Source organism: Oncorhynchus gorbuscha, linkage group LG01, assembly GCF_021184085.1.
Source record: "Oncorhynchus gorbuscha isolate QuinsamMale2020 ecotype Even-year linkage group LG01, OgorEven_v1.0, whole genome shotgun sequence".
NCBI classification, from domain to species: domain Eukaryota; kingdom Metazoa; phylum Chordata; class Actinopteri; order Salmoniformes; family Salmonidae; genus Oncorhynchus; species Oncorhynchus gorbuscha.
In genome coordinates, this window is record NC_060173.1 from 16700946 (window position 1) to 16724319 (window position 23374).

General features: G+C 44.5%; 1 protein-coding gene across 1 annotated transcript; it reads left to right on the top strand.

The window, feature by feature from the left end:
• Window positions 1–520: 520 nt before the first annotated feature.
• Window positions 521–4632, top strand: LOC123998761 (sal-like protein 1). The gene is made up of 2 exons (XM_046303928.1): window positions 521–3636; window positions 4072–4632. The coding sequence occupies exons 1-2, from the start codon at window positions 544–546 to the stop codon at window positions 4495–4497; spliced, it is 3519 nt and encodes a 1172-aa protein (XP_046159884.1). The 5' UTR covers window positions 521–543; the 3' UTR covers window positions 4498–4632.
• The last annotated feature ends 18742 nt before the right edge of the window (window positions 4633–23374 follow it).

A 23374-nucleotide genomic window follows, 5' to 3' on the forward strand; every position in this document is an offset into this window, starting at 1 on the left:
CCACAAGTGTGTGAAGCTGTCATCAAGGCAAAGGGTGGCAACTTTAAAAAAAAATGTGTTTAACACTTTTAGATTACTATATGATTCCATGTGTTATTTCATCGTTTTGAAGTCTTCACTATTATTCTACAATGTAGAAAATAGTACAAATAAAGAAAAAACCTTGAATGAGTAGATGTTTCCAAATGTTTTACTGGTACTGTATATATATAAATAACCTTTACCTCCTTCTTGTCTGTTTCAGGGGGCACCCATGACAGTTTAGCGACTCCCCCCATTTTGGTCTCTTGTACTCATGTCTGCAGCAGATGCTGTGCTGCGTTTGTTGAACTATCAGATCTGGAACTACATGTCAGGGATTGCTCTCCCAATCATTTAGTCCTGATCGTCAATGATAATGAAGATCCAGTGTCGTCTGCTGAAATATTCCATCTAGCCTTGTCGCCTCGTAAAGCAGTGGAACCAGGCGAAACAGTCAACAACTCTGAAATGGAGGAGTGCGGCGATCTGTCGGAGGAGCAGTCAGAAGTGAAGGAAGAATCCATGAATGTTTCAAGAACTAACAATAGCCATTGCCGGCTAGATAGCCCCAGTAGCATCAGTAGCAGCCAGAAAAGCAGTACTGACAGCAAGACTGACATTGTTTCATGTACCTCAGTTCTCCCAATTTCACTACCTCAACCTGGCAGCGATCTGTTGGAACATCAGGGGACATTCTCATGGTTCAACAGCAATGTCATCATTGAAAACCTAGAAAGCACTAAAGTTGCAGTGGCCCAGTTTCCCCAGCAGAGCCGATCGGACACCGGCAGCAGTGGCAGCGGTAAGATGGCTGTCTCTTCTCTGATGGAACAACTCCTGGCCTTGCAGCTGCATCAGATTCACCAGCTGCAGCTGATTAATCAGATTCGTCACCAGGTCTTACTATTTGCTTCCCAGAGGTCTGAGGTATCAGAAACACTGACACAAACACCCATCAGCTGCCCTCAGGTTAGTCTAGCATCAACGCAGGCCAGCCAGTTGACAACCCTCAGTTCCCATCTCTCCCAGCAGCTAGCTGCAGCTGCTGGGTTAGCCCAGAGTCTCGCCAGCCAGTCTGCCAGCATCGGACACTTTAAGCGATTAACAGCAAAAGTACAATTACCACAGAGCCCCTTTGGAAGGAGTATTGTACACTCTAGCACTGAACCCTTGCAAAGTATACGTAAACACATAGCTTCAGCAGTTAGCAAGCCCCACTCTAGAAAGAAGTACACTCATGCTAGTGGTCTGTACCCTCAACTCAATTTTTCAGCCCAAACCATAAGGAACTCACCGGCACTTGGCACAGGTAGCTTGCTAAACCGATCAAATACACCACATCTACCTCAGCCACCACCCAGCAATCAAACACTCTCTAGCGCTGGACCAAGCATTGGCACAATTGTGCAGGACCTGAATGCCTTAAAGGCGCTGGCCGGACAAAGGAAAGGAACACCATCCAATGTGACTTCTTTCAAACCCAAAAGCTCTTCCAAAGAGGCATTCTTTAAACATAAATGCAGGTTTTGCGCTAAGGTTTTTGGGAGTGACAGTGCCTTACAGATCCATTTGCGATCCCACACTGGGGAGAGGCCATACAAGTGCAACATCTGCGGGAATCGTTTCTCCACCCGTGGGAACTTGAAGGTACACTTCCAGCGGCACAAAGAGAGGTTCCCCCATACCCAAATGAACCCGTACCCTGTTCCAGAACACCTGGACAACATCCCAACCAGCACAGGAATCCCTTATGGCATGTCTATACCACCAGAAAAAAAAGTTACATGCTGGCAGGATACTAAACCATCCCTAGCCACCTTGACTACTTCTGTAGGCCTGTTGCTCCAAACTGGATCACCCAACTTACCCTTTCTCATCAAGAAAGAGGAGCAGCCTGTTTCAATAACTGCATATTCCAGTCCAGTTGTACGTGATTCATCTAGTGCAGTAAAGAGCGTAGACTTGATAGAGGCTGGAAAAGTCCCAAAGTTCCACATTATGAATCTGAAAACAGACAACGTTATACCTCCCTTGACCTTTAGCTCGAAGATGAGCTCCACAACAGAAAGATCAGCTGACTATGTATCCGTCAATGTCACTTCCATCAGCACAAATCCCATCAAGTTGGAGCAGTTCAAGACCAAACATCCCTTCAGAGGAGGAGTCCTTGATCCCATGCAGACATCAGAGACCTTGAAACTCCAGCAGCTGGTTGAGAACATTGACAAGAAGGTGACAGACCCCAATGAGTGTGTCATTTGCAACCGCAAACTCAGTTGTCAGAGCGCCCTCAAGATGCACTACCACACCCACACAGGAGAGCGGCCCTTCAGATGTAAAGTGTGCGGACGGGCGTTCTCCACCAAAGGGAACCTGAAGACGCACCATGCGGTTCATCGCACCACACCGCCACTGAGGGTCCACCACTCCTGCCCTATCTGCCAGAGGAAGTTCACTAACGCTGTTGTCCTTCAGCAGCACATCCGTATGCATATGGGTTGCCAGATTCCCAACACCCCTCTCTCTGAACAGAACTACCCAATGTCAATGGAGTCTGATGGAGGTTCAATAGATGAGACGAAATTAGAAAAGTTGGAGAACCCTTCTGATGATTTAGACTTCAATGACAGTGAGATCGCAGGCATGTCTAGGTTTAATAACTCCTCGTCCAGCAGCATGTCTTCCTCTCCATCTGATAGTACAGGAGCAGGCTCCTCTGATCCCGAAAGGACAACTAACCATCATAAGCCAGTGGAGGAGAAGCAGGTCAACTGGTTTAAGATGAAGGTCTATGACTCGTCATCTCTTGGAGGTGATCGAAGTGGTGGGAGCCTTGCTGTTTCTGAGAATACCGTTGACAAGCAGTCTCTTTCCCAAAGCAAGGGTGTTCCAGTATGGTCTAGCCCCACAAGCTGTGAGGAAATGTACCAGAAAGCTTTATCCCAGGCACATATCAATCCAAACCTTTTGCAGTTCACTGGCACTGGTCCACTGGTGTCCCTAGACCATCTAAAATCTTTAAACCCACTGAAGGATCCCACTAACATGGTCTACACTTTCCGTGAACAACTAGGCATATTCAACAACACTGAATGTGATATTTGTGGTAAGACCTTTGCCTGCCAAAGTGCCTTGGACATCCATTATCGAAGCCATACCAGGGAGAGACCATTTATTTGTACAGCTTGCAACAGAGGGTTTTCCACCAAGGGGAACCTCAAGCAGCACATGCTAACACATCAGATGAGGGACCTGTCATCCAAGTTGTTTGAGCCCACCACTCCCAGCATTGCCTCATGCCCCGACAACTCTGTACATCCTCTGAGCACCCAAATGATCAAGAAAGAAGTGAACAGATTCCTGGGTAGTGCCCGCTATGGGGTACCAAGGGATCTTCTAGGCAGTTTGCATTTAAGGACGTCCTCTGCCTCTTCCTCCCCAGCGCTTGCCACCCCGCCACCTCGACGGACTCCCAAGCAGCATCACTGCCACACTTGTGGGAAAACCTTCTCTTCTTCTAGTGCCCTGCAAATCCACGAGAGGACTCACACTGGGGAGAAGCCGTTTGCCTGCACTGTCTGTGGTCGGGCATTCACCACCAAAGGAAATCTGAAGGTACATTCCACTTTTACACTTATGAGATAGGGTTTAGAGAGATTGTCAAGAAACAAAATGTGAAAACTGTGAAAGAGATGGACACTTGATATAAAATCATGCCAAGTGCAGCTTTTTTTCTTCATTAATTCAGTATATATAATTTTGAAAACCCAGAACGGAAATCTTGTGCCAGTTACTCGATTCAAGTCTATGGGCCAAATGTCCCCTCCCGTTCTGAATTTCAAAAGATGCTCACACCTGCAAAATCTAGATTTTTCCAACCAATCAGTGGCGAAAAAAACAGTTCACCGGAACGACTGTTGCTTGTTAGTCTTCTGACAGATGTTACGATACCATTTATGTTACGTACTCTGTCCACGAAAAATGTAGTATATCGAACCTTTTGTCTTCATAAAAGGAGTGTGACTCACCATTGCTCTCTTCCCCATGTAGGTCCATATGGGAACTCACATGTGGTGTAGCACCCCCACCAGGCGAGGACGCAGACTGTCTGTGGACGGACCATTGATGTTTATGGGAACTCATCATGTGAAGCTACCAGAGCCTCCCCAGAGGCCAGACATTAGGTCCATTAATGGAGACTCCTTTTTTATCTGGAACCACTGTACAAACTCCTTCTCTAAGAACTTGGCCATGAGGACCAGTGATATCTCAGTCATAGGTGGGCCTCACCTCTCTGGACCAATGGGCCATGGGGCCAGCTCACCCATAGGGGGCGTAAATGTTGGTCGGGACAAATGTCACCATACAGAACACAATGCTGCTCTTGCGCTGCCTGGTAAAGATGATACCAAAAGAGCGACTCACTTCTGTTTCACTCGTTTGATAGAAGAGAGGAAGGAAATGATTACAAATTAAAGAGTCTGAATATTATCTTAGGAGGAAATTACCTGTGATGTTGGAATAAACAGAGTTCTTTGGAGTTTGTATATAAATGATAATAACCTTATTTGGAGTCAAGTGGCTAGGAAAGTCTCTCTGATTTTCAGTGTGCTTATTAGAGTTGGACTCAATTTTTATTACCTATTCACATGGGTAGAGTAGCCTACTGGTTGTGTACAGTAGCCTACTGGTTGTGTACAAATGGGACTCCCTACAGCTTTCTTAGTTTACCAATCCCACAAGGTATGACTCCAAACACCCAGAAAAGGCTACTTTCCTTGATGTTATCTTGACAAATAATCCTGATAGGTATCAGTTTGGTGTTTTCTGTAATGACCTTAGTGGTCACTGTTTTACAGCCTGTGTTCGTAATGGCTGCTCAGTGAAACGACCTGTCCTAATTTGTCATAGACGCTTGCTAAAAAACTTCCATCATGACCTGTCCTGGTACAGAATCAGCTTGATCCCCTCTATCGAAGACGATTGGACCTTATTTTTTTATATTTTCAGTGATATTGTTAACAAACACGCCTCTATACAGAAAATGATAATTAAAAACAGGTTCATCCCCTGGTTCGACCTTGATCTTGCAGAGTTACTTCACCTCAAAGCTTGGCACATGCATACACAGGCTGACTGGCTCTCTTTCAGGCAAATGAGAAATAAGTGCACTCAGGCCTTCCGGAAGGACAAAGTTAGTTACTTTAAGCAGCAGTTCTCTCTCTGTGGATCTAACCTCAAGAAGTTCTGGAAAACTTGGAGACCTGGAGAATAAACCCTCCTCCTTACAGCTGCCCATGTCTCTTAAAGTTGAAAATGTGGTTGTTACTGACAAGAAGCACATGGCTGAGCTTTTTAATCACCACTTCATTAAGTCAGGATTCATATTTGACTTAGTCATGCCTCCTTGCCCTTTTCCTCATCTCCCACCCCTTCTAATGTGACTAGCCCCGATGCTCCTCCCTCTTTTTCGCCCCCGCCCCGCGACAAAGCTTCTGCCTGCAGGCGGTCACTGAGTCCAAGGTGCTAAAGGAGCTCCTTAAACTTGACCCCCAAAAAACATCTGGGTGTAGATGGTTTAGACCCTTTCTTCTTTAAGGTTGCTGCACCTATAATCGCCAAGCCTATCTCTGACCTTTTTAACCTGCCTCTCCTCTCTGTGGAGGTTCCCATTGCTTGGAAGGCAGATACGATTCGTCTTTTATTTAGAGGGAGATCAAGCTGATCCTTACTGTTATAAGCCTATTTCTATTTTGCCCTGTTTATCAAAAGTGTTGGAAAAACTTGGCAATAATCAACTGACTGGTATACAATCTGGTTTCCGCTCAGGTTATGGATGTGTCACTGCAACCTTAAAGATCTTCAATGATGTCACCATTGCCCTTGATTCTAAGAAATTTTGTGCTGCTATTGACTTGGCCAAAGCTTTTGATACGGTAGATCATTCAATTCTTGTGGGCCGGCTAAGGATTATTGGTGTCTCTGAGGGTTCTTTAGCCTGGTTTGCTAACTACCTCTCTCAAAGAATGCAGTGTATAAAGTCAGAACATCTGCTGTCTCAGCCACTGCCTGTCACCAAGGGTGTACCCCAAGGCTTGATCCTAGGCCCCACGCTCTTCTCAATTTACATCAACAACATAGCTCAGGCAGTAGGAAGCTCTCTCATCCATTTATATGCAGATGATAGATTATTATACTCAGCTGGCCCCTCCCCGTATTTTGTGTTAAGCGCTCCACAACAAAGATTTCTTAGTGTCGAACAAGCTTTCTCTGCCCTTAACCTTGTTCTGAACACTGCCAAAGTTCATGTGGTTTGGTAAGAAGAATGCCCCTCTCCCCAAAGGTGTGATTACTACTGCTGAGGGTTTAGAGCTTTTGAGGTAGTCACCTCATACAAGTACTTGGGAGTATGGCTAGATGGTACAATGTCCTTCTCTCAGCACATATCAAAGCTGCAGGCTAAAGTTAAATCTAGACTTGGTTTCCTCTATCGTAATCTCTCCTCTTTCACCCAAGCTGTCAAACTAACCCTGATTCAGATGACCGTCCTCCCATGCTAGATTACGGTGACATAATTTATAGATCGGCAGGTAAGGGTGCTTTCGAGCGGCTAGATGTTCTTTAACATTAGGCCATCAGATTTGCCACCAATGCTCCTTATGGGACACATCACTGCACTCTTTTCTCTTCTGTAAACTGGTCATCTCTGTATACCCTTTCGCAAGGGTTGATGCTTATTTATAAAACCCTCTTAGGCCTCACTCCCCCCTATCTGAGACATCTACTGCAGCCCTCATCCTCAATATACAACACCCGTTCTGCCAGTCACATACTGTTAAAAGGTCCCCAAAACACACACATCCCTGGGTGGCTTGTCTTTTCAGTTCACTGCAGCTAGCGACTGGAACAAGCTGCAACAAACACTCAAACTGGACAGTTTTATCTCAATCTTTTCATTCAGACTCAATCATGGACACTCCTACTAACAGTTGTGGCTGCTTTGCGTGATGTATTGTTGTCTCTATGTTTGTAAACTGTGCTGCTGCCATATTGTGCTGCTACCATGTTGTTGTCATGTTGTGTTGCTACCATGCTGTGTTGTCATGTATTGCTGCCATGCTATGTTGTTGTCTTAGGTCTCTCTTTATGTAGTGATTTTGATTTTTAACTGACTTGCCTAGTTAAATAAGTGTTAAATAAATTAAATAAAACGTTTTTTAATAGTCTGACATTTTAAAGTGGAAATTACAAACTTTAGAAGCGCTTTATAAAACCTTGAATACACTACAAGTTTGCGTTTCCTGCTGAGCAGGAGAATTCTCAGCAACAAAAGGGTGATCAAATTAAAATCCTATAATCTGTAATTATGTTTTTTTAATCGTTGAGGTATTGATGTTATTGAAGAGGAATTCAACTTGTAACATATAGTATCTTGTCATATCTTTGTAAAATACATGGATAGATCATTTATGTGTGTCAATGTCAATGTTCTATTGTAATTCGTGTTAGTTTGATATTTCTCAAAATAACAACATATGAATAGTATGTAATAATGATGTTCAACATAAAATAAGGAGGCAACATATATTGTACATGTAGATTAACTGTAAACTGTTACTTAAGGTGCTGTAATATATTGTAAATCACTTTTCCATTGGTTTTCAGAAAATGAGTGGCCATTATAGAACAATATTATTTCACAACTTCTGTACCTCAGTGGTTGTAGAATCCTATTCTATGATATGCTGTGGACACTTATCGCAATACCCCTGTTCAGTAACAATTGATATACAGGTTAACGGTAAAGCTGCACCTCAAATTAAAATGTTTGAGAGTGAGATGGGATATAGCTTTAAATTATTGTCCTTCTAGATGCTCCTTCTAGATGCCCCTGTTTCTGTCCTGAGGTGTATGGTCACCACATTCAGAATTCAGGTGTGTGTGTGTGTGTGTGTGCTTGCACACCCGCATCTGATGCCCTCTGCTGAAGATACTCTGTGTTCATTTGATATGACATATCACTTTCCAGGTAACAGCTAATGCAGACATGCTGCCCTAAAGCAGATGAATTTTCAAAGTGACTTGTTGTCTTTCCTGTTGTGTGCTACACCGTGTCACTGTTAAATTGGAGACAATGTGATGTCAGTCACTCGGGATATTATGTGTGGTTATCTTGACACCTGGACTCAACATTGTCTTGCTATCATATTGTCAATTTGTCAATGTTTAAACAAAGACCAATGACCGTATTATGGCTTTAGTTTTTCAAACATTGCTGCAAGTTTAATTTCACATTTTCAATCAATTCTGAAATGTATTTTGTTTGAATATTTTCATGTTGATACAATAACTCATCAAATGTAGATTTGAGCCAGGACTGTTGTCTCCTGTTCTACACTAGGGAGTAAACCTGTTATAAAATGCACCACCAGTCTGACTTCCCACTGGTTGTGAAACACTACCCCATTGAGTAATCTATGCAGCCTGTATGGCTGTAGCAGGAGCCCAGTGAAAAGCTGAACGAAATGCACAACACCTCTGACTAATAATGGCCACTAATATGTCCATTGACAGTAACCACATTCATCCCACATATCAAATCTCCTGTGAAAGAGACATGGTCCCTGTGCCACTGTCACAACCTATTGCACATATGTCACAGTCCCACTGACCAGCTGACAGGGCTGAAACCTTAAACCAGCCCTCTGTCATTAGCATTAGAACATGAGTAATCAACTGGAATGAACCATCGCGGAGCCCTAAACAAAGGCCAGTTGGTCTGAAGCTTTTCAAAGATATATATCTGATAGAGACAGAGATGAATCAGTCACACGCATGCGGACACACACACACGCACACACACACACCATACAATTTGTTCAAGTGTGTTATCACTTGAGATATAACTTAAGTCATAAGCCATGTTAAAATTTGGAGAATTTTGATGTTCTCTTTCTGAGAAATTAGGTACTGGCAAGCTGAAAGGTTTTCAACAATATGTATTGATTGTCAGACTGAGTTTGCCCTTGACTTGCCAATAAATAACAGATAAAGTCGAAACAGTTGGTTAACTAGTTCACATTTTAGAATCTTCTGAATGTGAGTCTGATACCGCAGAAAATATCTCTGGTGATATCAATCTTACAAATTAATGGTTTGTGTGGGTGTGAGTGAGTGTATGTGCTTCACAGTGGAATAATGTCCTTGGTGTTGACTCGTTCCACAATAGAACCATAGAATACTCTGGACTACATTACAAAATGATTATATCTCTGTCCAGGTTTCCAGTGGATTTTTAAAATATTTTCAGTGTTTTTCAGAATACATTGAAGTGGAACAGACAGAGGAGTAAGGCAGGTTGGGGTTTCAGAAGCGGCACACAATGAACCCAACAGTGAACTTTTTAAACTCATCGCAGGAAAACAAACGTGCCTTTCTAATCATTGCATATTTCACTTCAAAACTGCAGAGGTCAGCATGCTGTTTGCAAGATGGCATTTCCTTTGTAAGCATTTGAACAGTGATCATCACACTTTTGTTGCAGTGACAATGGAAATATTCAATAACAGAAGACCTGCCAAATCTCCGGCAGGGTGAAAATCTAACACCCCCCCTTCCCCGAACCAGAGCGTTGTCAACATTGTTCTTATGCTTTTGTGTCTATCTGACGTGCCTATTGCACAGATCATTTCTGATCATAAACTTGCATGGGTCAACTGTTTCATGGTGACCCGGCCGGGCCGGCACTGTTTATGCCTGTGTTTCTAGAGCGAGGTTGGCAGCAGGCAGCTTAGGCCTGGTACATATTTGTCAACCTTCTGATAGCTCCAAGCTCATAGCTGGCTTAGTTCTGTCACCTAGTACTGTATAGCCTCTCAATTTGAACATCACAAGAATTGTGTTATTATCTGAATAGAGTTATAGGCCCCACTTTAAATGAACTGCAACTCATGAATGCCATCTTTACAGGCATTAAGGGTCTATGAAGGTTTAGTGTGGCTTCATGAAGCCTTAACAGTATTACTTTGTTGAAAGTATGACTAGAAGGGTGATTCCATACTAATAATAATCAGTTATTTAAAATGACTTGGTGGGCTACTTTTTTGTAAATGTTTTCTGTTAGCTGCACTTTGCATTTTTCTACAAATAACCTCATGTATGAAATCTTTAATAAATGAAGCTGTTCTTCCATCCAGACATTTCTCTTCTCGTCCATTAGTAAGGGCTGGGGCCCTCATAACTGACACTTAACGTTAACATAATCTTTCAAGTCTGCTTGATTTTATACAGGTATGTATTTATCAGTCACTGCCTGAATCCATAAAACCACATTGTGTGGATTTAGTTAGTTAACAGTGACAAATAGCATTGTGTTGATGCGTCTGTCATCAGTCATACTGTATGATCATTTCTTCTTCCATTATCAACGAATCACACCATTGTCCTCATCATAGGACACAGCCCATGTCTGTGATATTAGTAGATATGGATTTAGTGGTGTATCAGTAATACTATTGTTTGTGTCCTCACTCCTCTCACTGCTGTAAGCTGCCCTCTCCTTTTACAAGCTCACTGTTGATCATACCTGTATTAAATCAATCAATATATCTCATCTCTCAATGCTGCATTGAGGCATATGCCAAAAACAGAGAGCCAACATCCAAAATACCTTTCTTATTCAGTATGTCCTATACAGTGGGGTAAGCTCTACTTTGAGTGACATTGTATCAGGTGTAGCGGTGTATAAGTTATCCTTCCCTCAGGGTTGGCTAGTTCTCTGTCTATCCTAATATCACTCAGCACCTGTCATCTTAACCTCATATCCTCACTAAACACCTGATCTCCACTTTGTCACACACAGCAGCCCCCTGCTTATGTGTTTTAATTCATTATTATGGTAGCCTGTGGCTAGGAGAGTCTGCACCTGGGCTGCATTCCTCTAGGGCTACTGGACTGCGTTTGTTTTCTAGTAATCTTGAATCTTTTCGACCCAGTTGATGTACAAAAGACATGACAGTATTTCATTCTGACCAGCAGGCCTCTGACCTCCAATACATGGGATGTGTCCCAAATTGCACTCTATTCCCTATATAGTGCATTACTTGGAGTTTTAGAAAAATGTTTCAAGTTGATGATTGACAGGGACAGATAGCCCTTTAAAAATCCTGCTGAGAGATGGGTAACCCTAAAAACAACCGTTGGATGCGCCCCAAATGGCACCCTAGTCCCTGTATAGTGCACCACATTTGACCAGAGCCCTATGACAGCAGCGCTAGTGTGGTGTTTCATTCAGTGAGAGAGCAGTGAGAGAGCAGTGTGCTTTCTGAATAGTAATAGCTGGGTGCTGCTGTGGTGTCCGTGTCACAGAGGAGAGATGAAGGATTTGAGCAGGGTGGTGGGGGTGAGGGTGGACATGGAAGAAGATAGTGAGAGAGGTGAAACATTGCCGTTCACAAGGTTTTGATCCACCCAAGAGGAGCAAGAGAGAGATCACCTGAGCTTCACTGAGATTAGTAGGGGGAGAACGGGGAAGGAGAGGATAGAGAAGGAGAGAGAGAGAGAGAGAGAGAGAGAGAGAGAGAGAGAGAGAGAGAGAGAGAGAGAGAGAGAGAGAGAGAGAGAGAGAGAGAGAGAGAGAGAGAGAGATACAGCATATATCCCCCCAATCACTCCCTATTCTGCTCTTTAACTTGACACATAGTAGAGGAAACTGTCATTGTAAATAACAGCATTACCCATGCATTGTGAATAATGCCTGTATAATAATTATTAAAACCTGATAGGGTATAGTCTACTGGATCCATCTGAAAATCTTAGTAAGAATCCTGTGTTGTCCAAGCAAGTGGTTAATACCAGTTCAGTTAAGGTGAATGACAAACACATGCATCTCCTACTATCTGCAGCTATACCTTTTATCAGTAACCTATAATATAAATATGCTAATCTACTGCTCAGTCATTACGATCTTCACTAGAGGCTATTCACCTCCTAATAGAGTTAATTTGCATTGGTAGAGGGACCATGCATCATTCATTGCGTGACACTTTTGAAACCAAATATTAATCAACTGTGAGTTTGAGGCCTGAATTGGCCCAAATCTGGCAGGCTGATGTACACACAGCAAGGCTATGGACTTTTATCAAATCAAATCTTATTGGTCACATATATAATATGTGGAAAAAGGGAAGGGTCTAAATGCTTTCTGAATGCACTGTACATCGTATCTGTTCTTGTAGTGCTGAGTCACACACACACACGTTGTTTTACTGTCCTTGTGGGGACCAAACAATTGATACCCATTAAAAATCCTATCCAATTGATACTCATTCAAAAGCCTCCTGGATGGAGCAGTGGTCTAGGGCACTGCATAGCAGTGCTAGCTGTGCCACCAGAGATTCTGGGTTTGCGCCCAGGCTCTGTCTTAGCCGGCCGCGACTGGGAGGTCTGTGGGGCGATGCACAATTGGCCTAGCGTCGTCCGGGTTTGGCCGGTAGGGATAACCTTGTCTCATTGCTCATCGCGCACTAGCGACTCCTGTGGCGGGCTGGGCGCAGCGCACGTTAACCAGGTCGCCAGACACATTGGTGCGGCTGGCTTACGGGTTGGATACGTGCTGTGTTAAGAAGCAGTGCGGCTTGGTTGGGTTGTGTTTTGGAGGACGCATGGCTTTCGACCATGGTCTCTCCCGAGCCCGTACAGGAGTTGTGGTGATGAGACAAGATAGTAACTACTAACAATTGGATACCACGAAATTGGGGAGAAAAGGGGGTAAAATGTTAAAAAATATATATATCCTAACTGTAACTCCAAAATCTTACCCGAATTGTAACCCTTAGGCCTAAAATGCCTTTTTCCTTGCGGGGACTATCCTTGAAGGACTTATGGTCCCCACAAGGATAGTAAAACCAGAAACACACACACAGATAAACACAAACAATGGCTCATCAGTTACTCGCGATTATCATATCAGCCAGCTGCCCTGAGACATAATTTGTGAACAATGGTGTACCAGCATGTGCCAGGCGGGCAGCGTGCCATGCTTGGCGGACAGAATTCATAGTCATATTCAGTACCAGTTAATCCAGTTGTTGTACAGTCAGTGGGTGCATCCCAAATGGTACCCTATGCCCTATACAGTGCACTACTTTTGATAAGGGGCCATAGGTAGTGTACTATATGACACTGTCCAGACCACTGTAACACAGCTGGTCTGGACAGTGTCATTTTCTCATGATGTCAGCACAGAAAAGTCAAATGAAACAGAAATAGAATGATAGGCCTCTAATGGCAATACTAACAGATTGCTGACAAATGATTACAAATCAGGTGCGTGCTCAGTCCCCTCCTGTACTCCTGTGTTCACTCATGACTGCACGGCCAGGCAGGACTCGACTCCAACACTATCATTAAATTTGCCGATGACACAACAGTGGTAGTCCTGATCACAGACACTGTCGAAATAGCCGATAGGGAGGATGTCCTGGCCGTGTGGTTCCAGGACAACAACCTATCCCTCAACGTGACCAAGACAAAGGAGATGATTGTGGACTATAGGAAAAAGAGGACCGAGCACACCCCCATTCTCATCGATGGGGCTGCCGTGGAGCAGGTTGAGAGCTTCAAGTTCCTTGGTGTCCACATCATCAACAAACTAACATGGTCCAAACAGACCAAGAAAGTTGTGAAGAGGGCCTGACAAAACCTATTTCCCCTCAGGAGACTGAAAGGATTTGTCATGGGTCCTCAGATCCTCAAAAGGTTCCACAGCTGCACCATCAAGAGCACTGGTTGCATCACTGCCTGGTGTTGCAACTCCTCGGCCTCCGACTGCAAGGCACTACAGAGGGCAGTGCGAACAGCCCAGTACATCACTGGGGCCAAGCTTCCTGCCATCCAGGTCCTCTATACCAGGCGGTGTCAGAGAAAGGCCCTAAAAATTGTTAAAGACTCCAGCCACCCTAGTCATAGACTGTTCTCTCTGCTACCGCACGGCAAGTGATACCGGAGCGCCAAGTCTAGGTCCAAGAGGCTTCTAAACAGCTTCTATCCCCAAGCCATAAGACTCCTGAACATCTAATCAAATGGCTACCAAGACTATTTGCATTGCCACCACTCTCTTTACACCGTTTCTACTCTCTGTTGTTGTCATCTATGCATAGTTACGTCAATAACTCTACCTACATGTACATACTACCTCAACTAACCGGTACCCGCCTGTATATAGTCTCACTATTGTTGTTTTACTGCTTCTCTTTAATTACTTGTTACTTTTGTCTCTTATTCTTGTCCGTATTTTTTAAAACTGCATTGTTGGTTGTGGGCTCTTCACTGTAAGATCTACACCTGTTGTATTCGGTGCATGTGACTAACACAATTTGATTTGATATGGTCCTACATTTGACAGAGCATGTCAGAGCAAAAACAAAGCCATAAGGCCTGAAGGAATTGTCCGTGGAGCTCTGAGACAGGATTGTGTCGAGGCACAGATCTGGGGGACATAAAAAATGTCTGCAGCATTGAACGTCCCGCAGTGGCCTCCATCATTCTTAAATGGAAATAGTTTGGAACCACCAAGACTCTTCCTAGAGCTGGCCGCCCGGCCAAACTGAGCAATCCACGGAGAAGGGCCTTGATCAGGGAGATGACCAAGAACCCGATACACACTCTGACAGAGCTCCGGAGTTCCTCTGTTGAGATGGGAGAACCTTCCAGAATAACAGCCATCTCTGCAGCCCTCCACCAATCAGGCCTTTATGGTAGTGGCCAGATGGAAACCACTCCTCAGTAAAATGAACATGACAGACTGCTTGGAGTTTGCCAAAAGGCACCTAAATGACTCTCAGACTATGAGAAACAAGATTTGAGAGATTGAGGGAAAGATGAACAGAGCAAAGTACAGGAGGAGCAGGAGTGGCTTCGGGACAAGTCTTTGAATGTCCTTGAATGTGCCCAGCCAGAGCCCGAACTTGCACCCGATCGAACATCTCTGTGCAGCAAAGTTCCTATCCAACCTGACAGAGCTTGAGAGGATTTGCAGAGAAGAATTGTAGAAACTCCCAAAATACAGGTGTGCTAAGCTTTTAGCGTCATACCCAAGAAGACTCAAGGCTGTAATTGCTGCCAAAGGTGCTTCAACAAAGTACTGAGTAAATGGTCTGAATGCTTATGTAAATATGATATTTCATCTTCAATCTAAACCTTATTTCACTTTTTCATTGTGGGGTACTGTGTGTAGATTGATGACGGGGGGAAACTACAATTTGACTCATTCCTCTCTGCCTCCGTCTTTCCGCTCCTCTCCTCTTTTGACCTCACCCTCTCACCTTCCCCCCCTACTCACAAGGCAGGCAATACGCTCGACCTCATCTTTACTAGATGCTGTTCTTCCACTAACCTCATTGCAACTCCCCTCCAAGTCTCCGACCACTACCTTGTATCCTTCTCCCTCTCGCTCTCATTCAACACCTCCCACACTGCCCCTACTCGGATGGTATCGCGCCGTCCCAACCTTCGCTCTCTCTCCCCCGCTACTCTCTCCTCTTCCATCCTGTCATCTCTTCCCTCTGCTCACACCTTCTCCAACCTATCTCCTGATTCTGCCTCCTCAACCCTCCTCTCCTCCCTCTCTGCATCCTTTGACTCTCTATGTCCTCTATCCTCCAGGCCGGCTCGGCCCTCCCCTCCCGCTCCGTGGCTCGATGACTCATTGCGAGCTCACAGAACAGGGCTCCGGGCAGCCGAGCGGAAATGGAGGAAAACTCGCCTCCCTGCGGACCTGGCATCCTTTCACTCCCTCCTCTCTACATTTTCCTCCTCTGTCTCTGCTGCTAAAACCACTTTCTACCACTCTAAATTTCAAGCATCTGCCTCTAACCCTAGGAAGCTCTTTGCCACCTTCTCCTCCCTCCTGAATCCTCCCCCCCCCTCCTCCCTCTCTGCAGATGACTTCGTCAACCATTTTGAAAAGAAGGTCGACGACATCCGATCCTCGTTTGCTAAGTCAAACGACACCGCTGGTTCTGCTCACACTGCCCTACCCTGTGCTCTGACCTCTTTCTCCCCTCTCTCTCCAGATGAAATCTCGCGTCTTGTGACGGCCGGCCGCCCAACAACCTGCCCGCTTGACCCTATCCCCTCCTCTCTTCTCCAGACCATTTCCGGAGACCTTCTCCCTTACCTCACCTCGCTCATCAACTCATCCCTGACCGCTGGCTACGTCCCTTCCGTCTTCAAGAGAGCGAGAGTTGCACCCCTTCTGAAAAAACCTACACTCGATCCCTCCGATGTCAACAACTACAGACCAGTATCCCTTCTTTCTTTTCTCTCCAAAACTCTTGAACGTGCCGTCCTTGGCCAGCTCTCTCGCTATCTCTCTCTGAATGACCTCCTTGATCCAAACCAGTCGGGTTTCAAGACTAGTCATTCAACTGAGACTGCTCTCCTCTGTATCACGGAGGCGCTCCGCACTGCTAAAGCTAACTCTCTCTCTTCCGCTCTCATCCTTCTAGATCTATCGGCTGCCTTCGATACTGTGAACCATCAGATCCTCCTCTCCACCCTCTCCGAGTTGGGCATCTCCGGCGCGGCCCACGCTTGGATTGCGTCCTACCTGACAGGTCGCTCCTACCAGGTGGCGTGGCGAGAATCTGTCTCCTCACCACGCGCTCTCACCACTGGTGTCCCCCAGGGCTCTGTTCTAGGCCCTCTCCTATTCTCGCTATACACCAAGTCACTTGGCTCTGTAATAACCTCACATGGTCTCTCCTATCATTGCTATGCAGACGACACACAATTAATCTTCTCCTTTCCCCCTTCTGATGACCAGGTGGCGAATCGCATCTCTGCATGTCTGGCAGACATATCAGTGTGGATGACGGATCACCACCTCAAGCTGAACCTCGGCAAGACGGAGCTGCTCTTCCTCCCGGGGAAGGACTGCCCGTTCCATGATCTCGCCATCACGGTTGACAACTCCATTGTGTCCTCCTCCCAAAGCGCTAAGAACCTTGGCGTGATCCTGGACAACACCCTGTCGTTCTCAACCAACATCAAGGCGGTGGCCCGTTCCTGTAGGTTCATGCTCTACAACATCCGCAGAGTACGACTCTGCCTCACACAGGAAGCGGCGCAGGTCCTAATCCAGGCACTTGTCATCTCCCGTCTGGATTACTGCAACTCGCTGTTGGCTGGGCTCCCTGCCTGTGCCATTAAACCCCTTCAACTCATCCAGAACGCCGCAGCCCGTCTGGTGTTCAACCTTCCCAAGTTCTCTCACGTCACCCCGCTCCTCCGTTCTCTCCACTGGCTTCCAGTTGAAGCTCGCATCCGCTACAAGACCATGGTGCTTGCCTACGGAGCTGTGAGGGGAACGGCACCTCAGTACCTCCAGGCTCTGATCAGGCCCTACACCCAAACAAGGGCACTGCGTTCATCCACCTCTGGCCTGCTCGCCTCCCTACCACTGAGGAAGTACAGCTCCCGCTCAGCCCAGTCAAAACTGTTCGCTGCTCTGGCCCCCCCAATGGTGGAACAAACTCCCTCACGACGCCAGGACAGCGGAGTCAATCACCACCTTCCGGAGACACCTGAAACCCCACCTCTTTAAGGAATACCTAGGATAGGATAAGTAATCCCTCTCACCCCCCCCCCCCTTTAAGATTTAGATGCACTATTGTAAAGTGACTGTTCCACTGGATGTCATAAGGTGAATGCACCAATTTGTAAGTCGCTCTGGATAAGAGCGTCTGCTAAATGACTTAAATGTAAATGTAAATGTAAATGTTAATACATTTTAGTACAAGTAACTTAACAAAATGTGAAAAAAAAGGGAAGGGGTCTGAATAATTTCCAAATGCACTGTATCCTACCACTAAACCCAATTAGCATTTCCCCCTTCAATTTCTCCAAGGGTTATTGAAATGTGTAATACTGTACTTTACAATGGACTGCATTAGTAATAATTTCAACAAGCAATGTGTCTTTTATGTTGATTTCTTTTCTATGCTGGGTTTCTATTTAAGCTGCCATTCCTAATGATGTAGGATCTTAATTTGATCACTCTTTTGTTGTTGAGAATTTTACTGCCCGTCAGGGAATGCAGATAAGCTTCCTGATTTACATAAATTCACTGAAAACCCACACTAACATATGTTGACATACACTGCTAAAAAAAATAAAGGGAACACAAACAACACAATGTAACTCCAAGTCAATCACACTTCTGTGAAATCAAACTGTCCACTTAGGAAGCAACACTGATTGACAATACATTTCACATGCTGTTGTGCAAATGGAATAGACAACAGGTGGAAATTATAGGCAATTAGCAAGACACCCCCAATAAAGGAGTGGTTCTGCAGGTGGTGACCACAGACCACTTCTCAGTTCCTAAGCTTCCTGGCTGATGTTTTGGTCACTTTTGAATGCTGGCGGTGCTTTCATGGTAGCATGAGACGGAGTCTACAACCCACACAAGTGGCTCAGGTAGTGCAGCTCATCCAGGATGGCACATCAATGCAAGCTGTGGCAAGAAGGTTTGCTGTGTCTGTCAGCGTAGTGTCCAGAGCATGGAGGCGCTACCAGGAGACAGGCCAGTACATCAGGAGACGTGGAGGAGGTCGTAAGAGGGCAACAACCCAGCAGCAGGACCGCTACCTCCACCATTGTGCAAGGAGGAGCAGGAGGAGCACTGCCAGAGCCTTGCAAAATGACCTCCAGCATGCCACAATTTTAAATTTATTTAAATGTATTTTACCTTTATTTAACCAGGCAAGTCAGTTAAGAACAAATTCTTATTTTCAATGACGGCCTAGGAACAGTGGGTTAACTGCCTGTTCAGGGGCAGAATGACAGATTTGTACCTTGTCAGCTCGGGGGTTTGAACTTGCAACCTTCCGGTTACTAGTCAAACGCTGTAACCACTAGGCTACCCTGCGGCTCAAGGGGTCTGCATGTGCATGTGTCTGCTCAAACGGTCAGAAACAGATTCCATGAGTCTGGTATGAGGGCCCGATGTCCACAGGTGGGGGTTGTGCTTACAGCCCAACACCGTGCAGGACGTTTGGCATTTGCCAGAGAACACCAAGATTGGAAAATTCGCCACTGGCGCCCTGTGCTCTTCACAGATGAAAGCAGGTTCACACTGAGCACGTGACAGACGTGACAGAGTCTGGAGACGTCGTGGAGAACGTTCTGCTGCATGCAACATCCGCCAGCTTGACCGGTTTGGAGGTGGGTCAGTCATGGTGTGGGGTGGCATTTCTTTGGGGGGCCGCACAGCCCTCCATGTGCTCGCCAAAGGTAGCCATTAGGTACCGAGATGAGATCCTCAGACCCCTTGTGAGACCATATGCTGGTGCAGTTGGCCCTGGGTTCCTCCTAATGCAAGACAATGCTAGACCTCATGTGGCTGGAGTGTGTCAGCAGTTCCTGCAAGAGGAAGGCATTGATGCTATGGACTGGCCCGCCCATTCCCCAGACCTGAATCCAATTGAGCACATCTGGGACATCATGTCTCGCTCCATCCACCAACGCCACGTTGCACCACAGACTGTCCAGGAGTTGGCGGATGCTTTAGTCCAGGTCTAGGAGGAGATCCCTCAGGAGACCATTCGCCACCTCATCAGGAGTATGCCCAGGCGTTGTAGGGAGGTCATACAGGCACGTGGAGGCCACACACTACTGAGCCTCATTTTGACTTGTTTTAAGGACATGGCATCAAAGTTGGATCAGCCTGTAGAGTGGTTTTCCACTTTAATTTGGAGTGTGACTCCAAATCCAGACCTCCATGGGTTGATACATTTGATTTCCATTGATCATTTTTTTGTGATTTTGTTGTCAGCACATTCAACTATGTAAAGAAAAAAGTATTTAATAAGAATATTTCATTCATTCAGATCTAGGATGTGTTATTTTAGTGATCTCTTTATTTTTTGAGCAGTGTATATTAATAGTATTGCACGTTTCATGTAGGCTACTTTTGGCCAGATAGTAGCCCAGGGGTATTAAACTCCTACCCTACGACAGGCCTGGACAATTCCAGTCCTCCGGGGCCTGATTGGTGTCACACTTCTCCCCCAACCTAGCATACATACCTGATTTAAACAAATTGCATTTTTAACTGAAGATCATGATTAGTTGATGGAGTCAGGTGTGTTAGCTGGGGCTGGGGCAAAAGTGTGACACCAAACAGGCCTCCGAGGCCTGGAGATGCCCAGACCTGCCCTACGAGGTCTGGAGCCTGCTGGTTTTCTGTTCTACCTGATAACTAATGGCACACACCTGGAGTCCCAGGTAAAACTGCAGTGGAACTGGGTTCGAGGTCCAGAGTTGAGTTTGTAGGTAATAGCCTAACCACTGATCATGCACCATTATGGACTAAACATAAAAATCCAGTTGCTACAGGAATATTTATTTTTTACATCTGTATAACAGACACATCAAATCCATAGAGGGAGCGATGCTATGTACAAATGTATTTAAAAGGTGAATATCAACATTAAAATATAAGGATGAGAGTGCTGTCGCTCTGTGACACTCACAACCTCATGCAAATAACATTTTGTAGCACAGTGGCAGGTGCATTTTGAGTGCCAAAAGGTATCTGATTTGATTTGAAGACACCAAAGGGTCTGGAAGGACATGGAGAATTAAGAGAGACATCTTGCCTGAGTTTAGGTCACAGTAGTACAGTAGGAACAAAAACAGCATGATGCTTTTTTACAATGAGCCAATCATGTCTTACTATCACTCTTCAGGAAGTACATAGGGCCATTGACAAATCTCCATCACATTCTGTTCTGGGCAGTCTTCTCCAGCTCGCTCCACCCTATGCCGGTTTTCTTAGTATCTGCCTCAAGCTGATGCCTCCATGTGTTTCTTGGCCTATTCCCTTGTGGGTTTCAGGTTAAGGCTTGACAGCATGGAGTAAAGGCAAACAAAAAGTGTACTAATTTAATAAATGATTGGGCGACAGTTCACCTTTTGAGTAGGAGCAATTAATTACCTGACCCCAGAAAAAAACCTTAAAACATATCTTAGAAAAGAAGCCAAAGGCACGGGAGGTAGAGCTTTCGTGTTCTTTCAGGAAGCACCCAGCTTCAGTGGTGGAGAAGCAGGAGTCTTTTTGTTGTTGTTGTTGCTCATTTCTCCTCAACTGACCAATAAACCATGAAATGAATGAGCTTCTTTTCCAATCACAACTTTATATAAGAGCCAACACTTTGTCTCCAACAAGACCAACAGGGGGATAGTTACATATTCTGCTCCAGCCACCCCCAGAACCACCAATTGAGAGAAAACTGGATCTTCTCCACATCTGTCCACTAAAAGACCAATTAGTGGAAAAATATCAGAAATGGGCTGCCTGTGTAAACACAGCATTAGTGGCCCAGATCCTGCCAAATGTAAAAAGGAAGCAGGAAAATTGAAGCAGCAGGATGAAGTAGAAGCTAACACAAAAGAGTACACATTTAATAAATAATAGAATGGTTTATACAGTTGTTCACCTCTCAGCCGGGGAAATTATCTGAACACATTCACACATTCTCAGAAACAAGCATTCAATAAACCATGCAAATACAACGGTTCAAAAGAAAATAAGTGAAAAGCACAGGAAGTGGTGCAGCCCAGGAAGCAGCCGTCTGCTTTCCTTGTAGTTTTTTTGTCTGTCAAATACATTCACCACTTTCTCAACAAGACAGAACAAAGGGTTAAATATAGTACAAATGACCACTTAAATAGTCAATGAATTAATTTAAATTATATGCAATTAGTTACATCTGTGACATAGCCATAGTCCCATTTTGTTGTGTGAATGCCTTTTAGTTGGGTTTATTTAATGTATCTTTTACCCAGGTATCTTTGCTGTGGACAGAGCTTTGTCAAAGTCACAACATAACACACCACTGTCCCTGTTGTGATTATCGTAACGTGACATATTTCAGGTCAAGAGCAGGAACAGGTTGCTTTGTATTCTGTACCATTGAAGTTAAGAGATGGGATCATGGCACATTGCTTATTTACATTTGAATAATTTAGCAGACATTCTTATCCAGAGCGACTTACAGGAGCAATTAGGGTTAATTGACCTTGCTCAAGGGCACATCGACCAAATGTTGACCTAGTCAGCTTGTGGATTCAAAACAGCAACCTTTTGGTTACTGACCCAACGCTCTTAATCGCTATGCTCCCTACTGCTTATGACCTAGTCAGGTTTCAGCCCTGGCTATCTTCAACAGCTGTGGTCAGACTGTCCCCCTTACAAATCAGATGTTATGTAGAGAAAATGCTTATTATTATGATCTGATAAACTATTGGCTCATGGTATTCCCAGACAAAAGCACTAGCAACACAAGAGAAGGAACAACATTGACTTATGTACATGTGGAGACGGTTGAATGCCTAATTGAAAAGTAACAACAAAGACTTTCACATAAAGCACAATCCCTGTCCTCCTGTATACTCCTCACACATTATAGAAGTCTACAATTACAGACAATACAGATTACTTGAATGGCCCATTTGGCACAAGCCACTGATCTATGGTGTTGACATAGTGATTCTGTACTTTATAAAGACCTCAGGTCTTCTCACCATAGTATTTTACTACTGGATATACATACAGCACCATCTAGTGGTGAGCTTACTGACAATCACAAACATAACATCTTGTGATGAATTAAGGGCACTTATGTATGGTTCCTAAGTAGATCTTTTTATTTCCAAAGGATGATTATTTTTAAAGGAAAGACAATTTGAAAAAAAGACATGTACAAGTACTACATCGCTTAAATTAATTGCTTCAGAAACGGATAAAGGCACTAATCACACTGCCTACGACAAAATAATATGCTTTATTTTTTATTTATTTTACAACAATGTTCAGACAAAGACATTTGCCATGACTTTTAAGTTGCTGATCATCAAAACGATAACATGCCATTGTGACTATCAACACAATTATAAAATGTATTGGATACTAAAAGTATTACCTTATAATTAATGGAAGCTACATGAGACAGAAAACAAATATTGTTGTCAGTGATTCTACTACTAAGTATTGTCATTGGTAAAATGGAAAGTTACTGTTTTTTGCTAACATATCTAAAGTTAGAAAAATAGCATAAATATATTACAGCGGCAGGTATCCTAGTGGTTAGAGTGTTGGACTAGTAACCAAAAGGTTACAAGATCAAATCCCTGAGCTGACAAGGTAAAAATGTGTTGTTCTGCCCCTGAACAAGGTAGTTAACCCACTGTTCCTAGGCTGTCATTGAAAATAAGAATTTGTTCTTAACTGACCTGCCTAGCTAAACAATTATACACAAAAAAAAAAAAAAACTAAGAAAAGAAA

Bases quoted from the DNA above. Each gene is read 5' to 3' on its own strand.
- LOC123998761 (XM_046303928.1), top strand. From the start codon at position 544: ATGAATGTTTCAAGAACTAACAATAGCCATTGCCGGCTAGATAGCCCC. The intron at 3,637-4,071 runs GTACATTCCACT...TTCCCCATGTAG, and splicing joins CCACCAAAGGAAATCTGAAG to GTCCATATGGGAACTCACAT.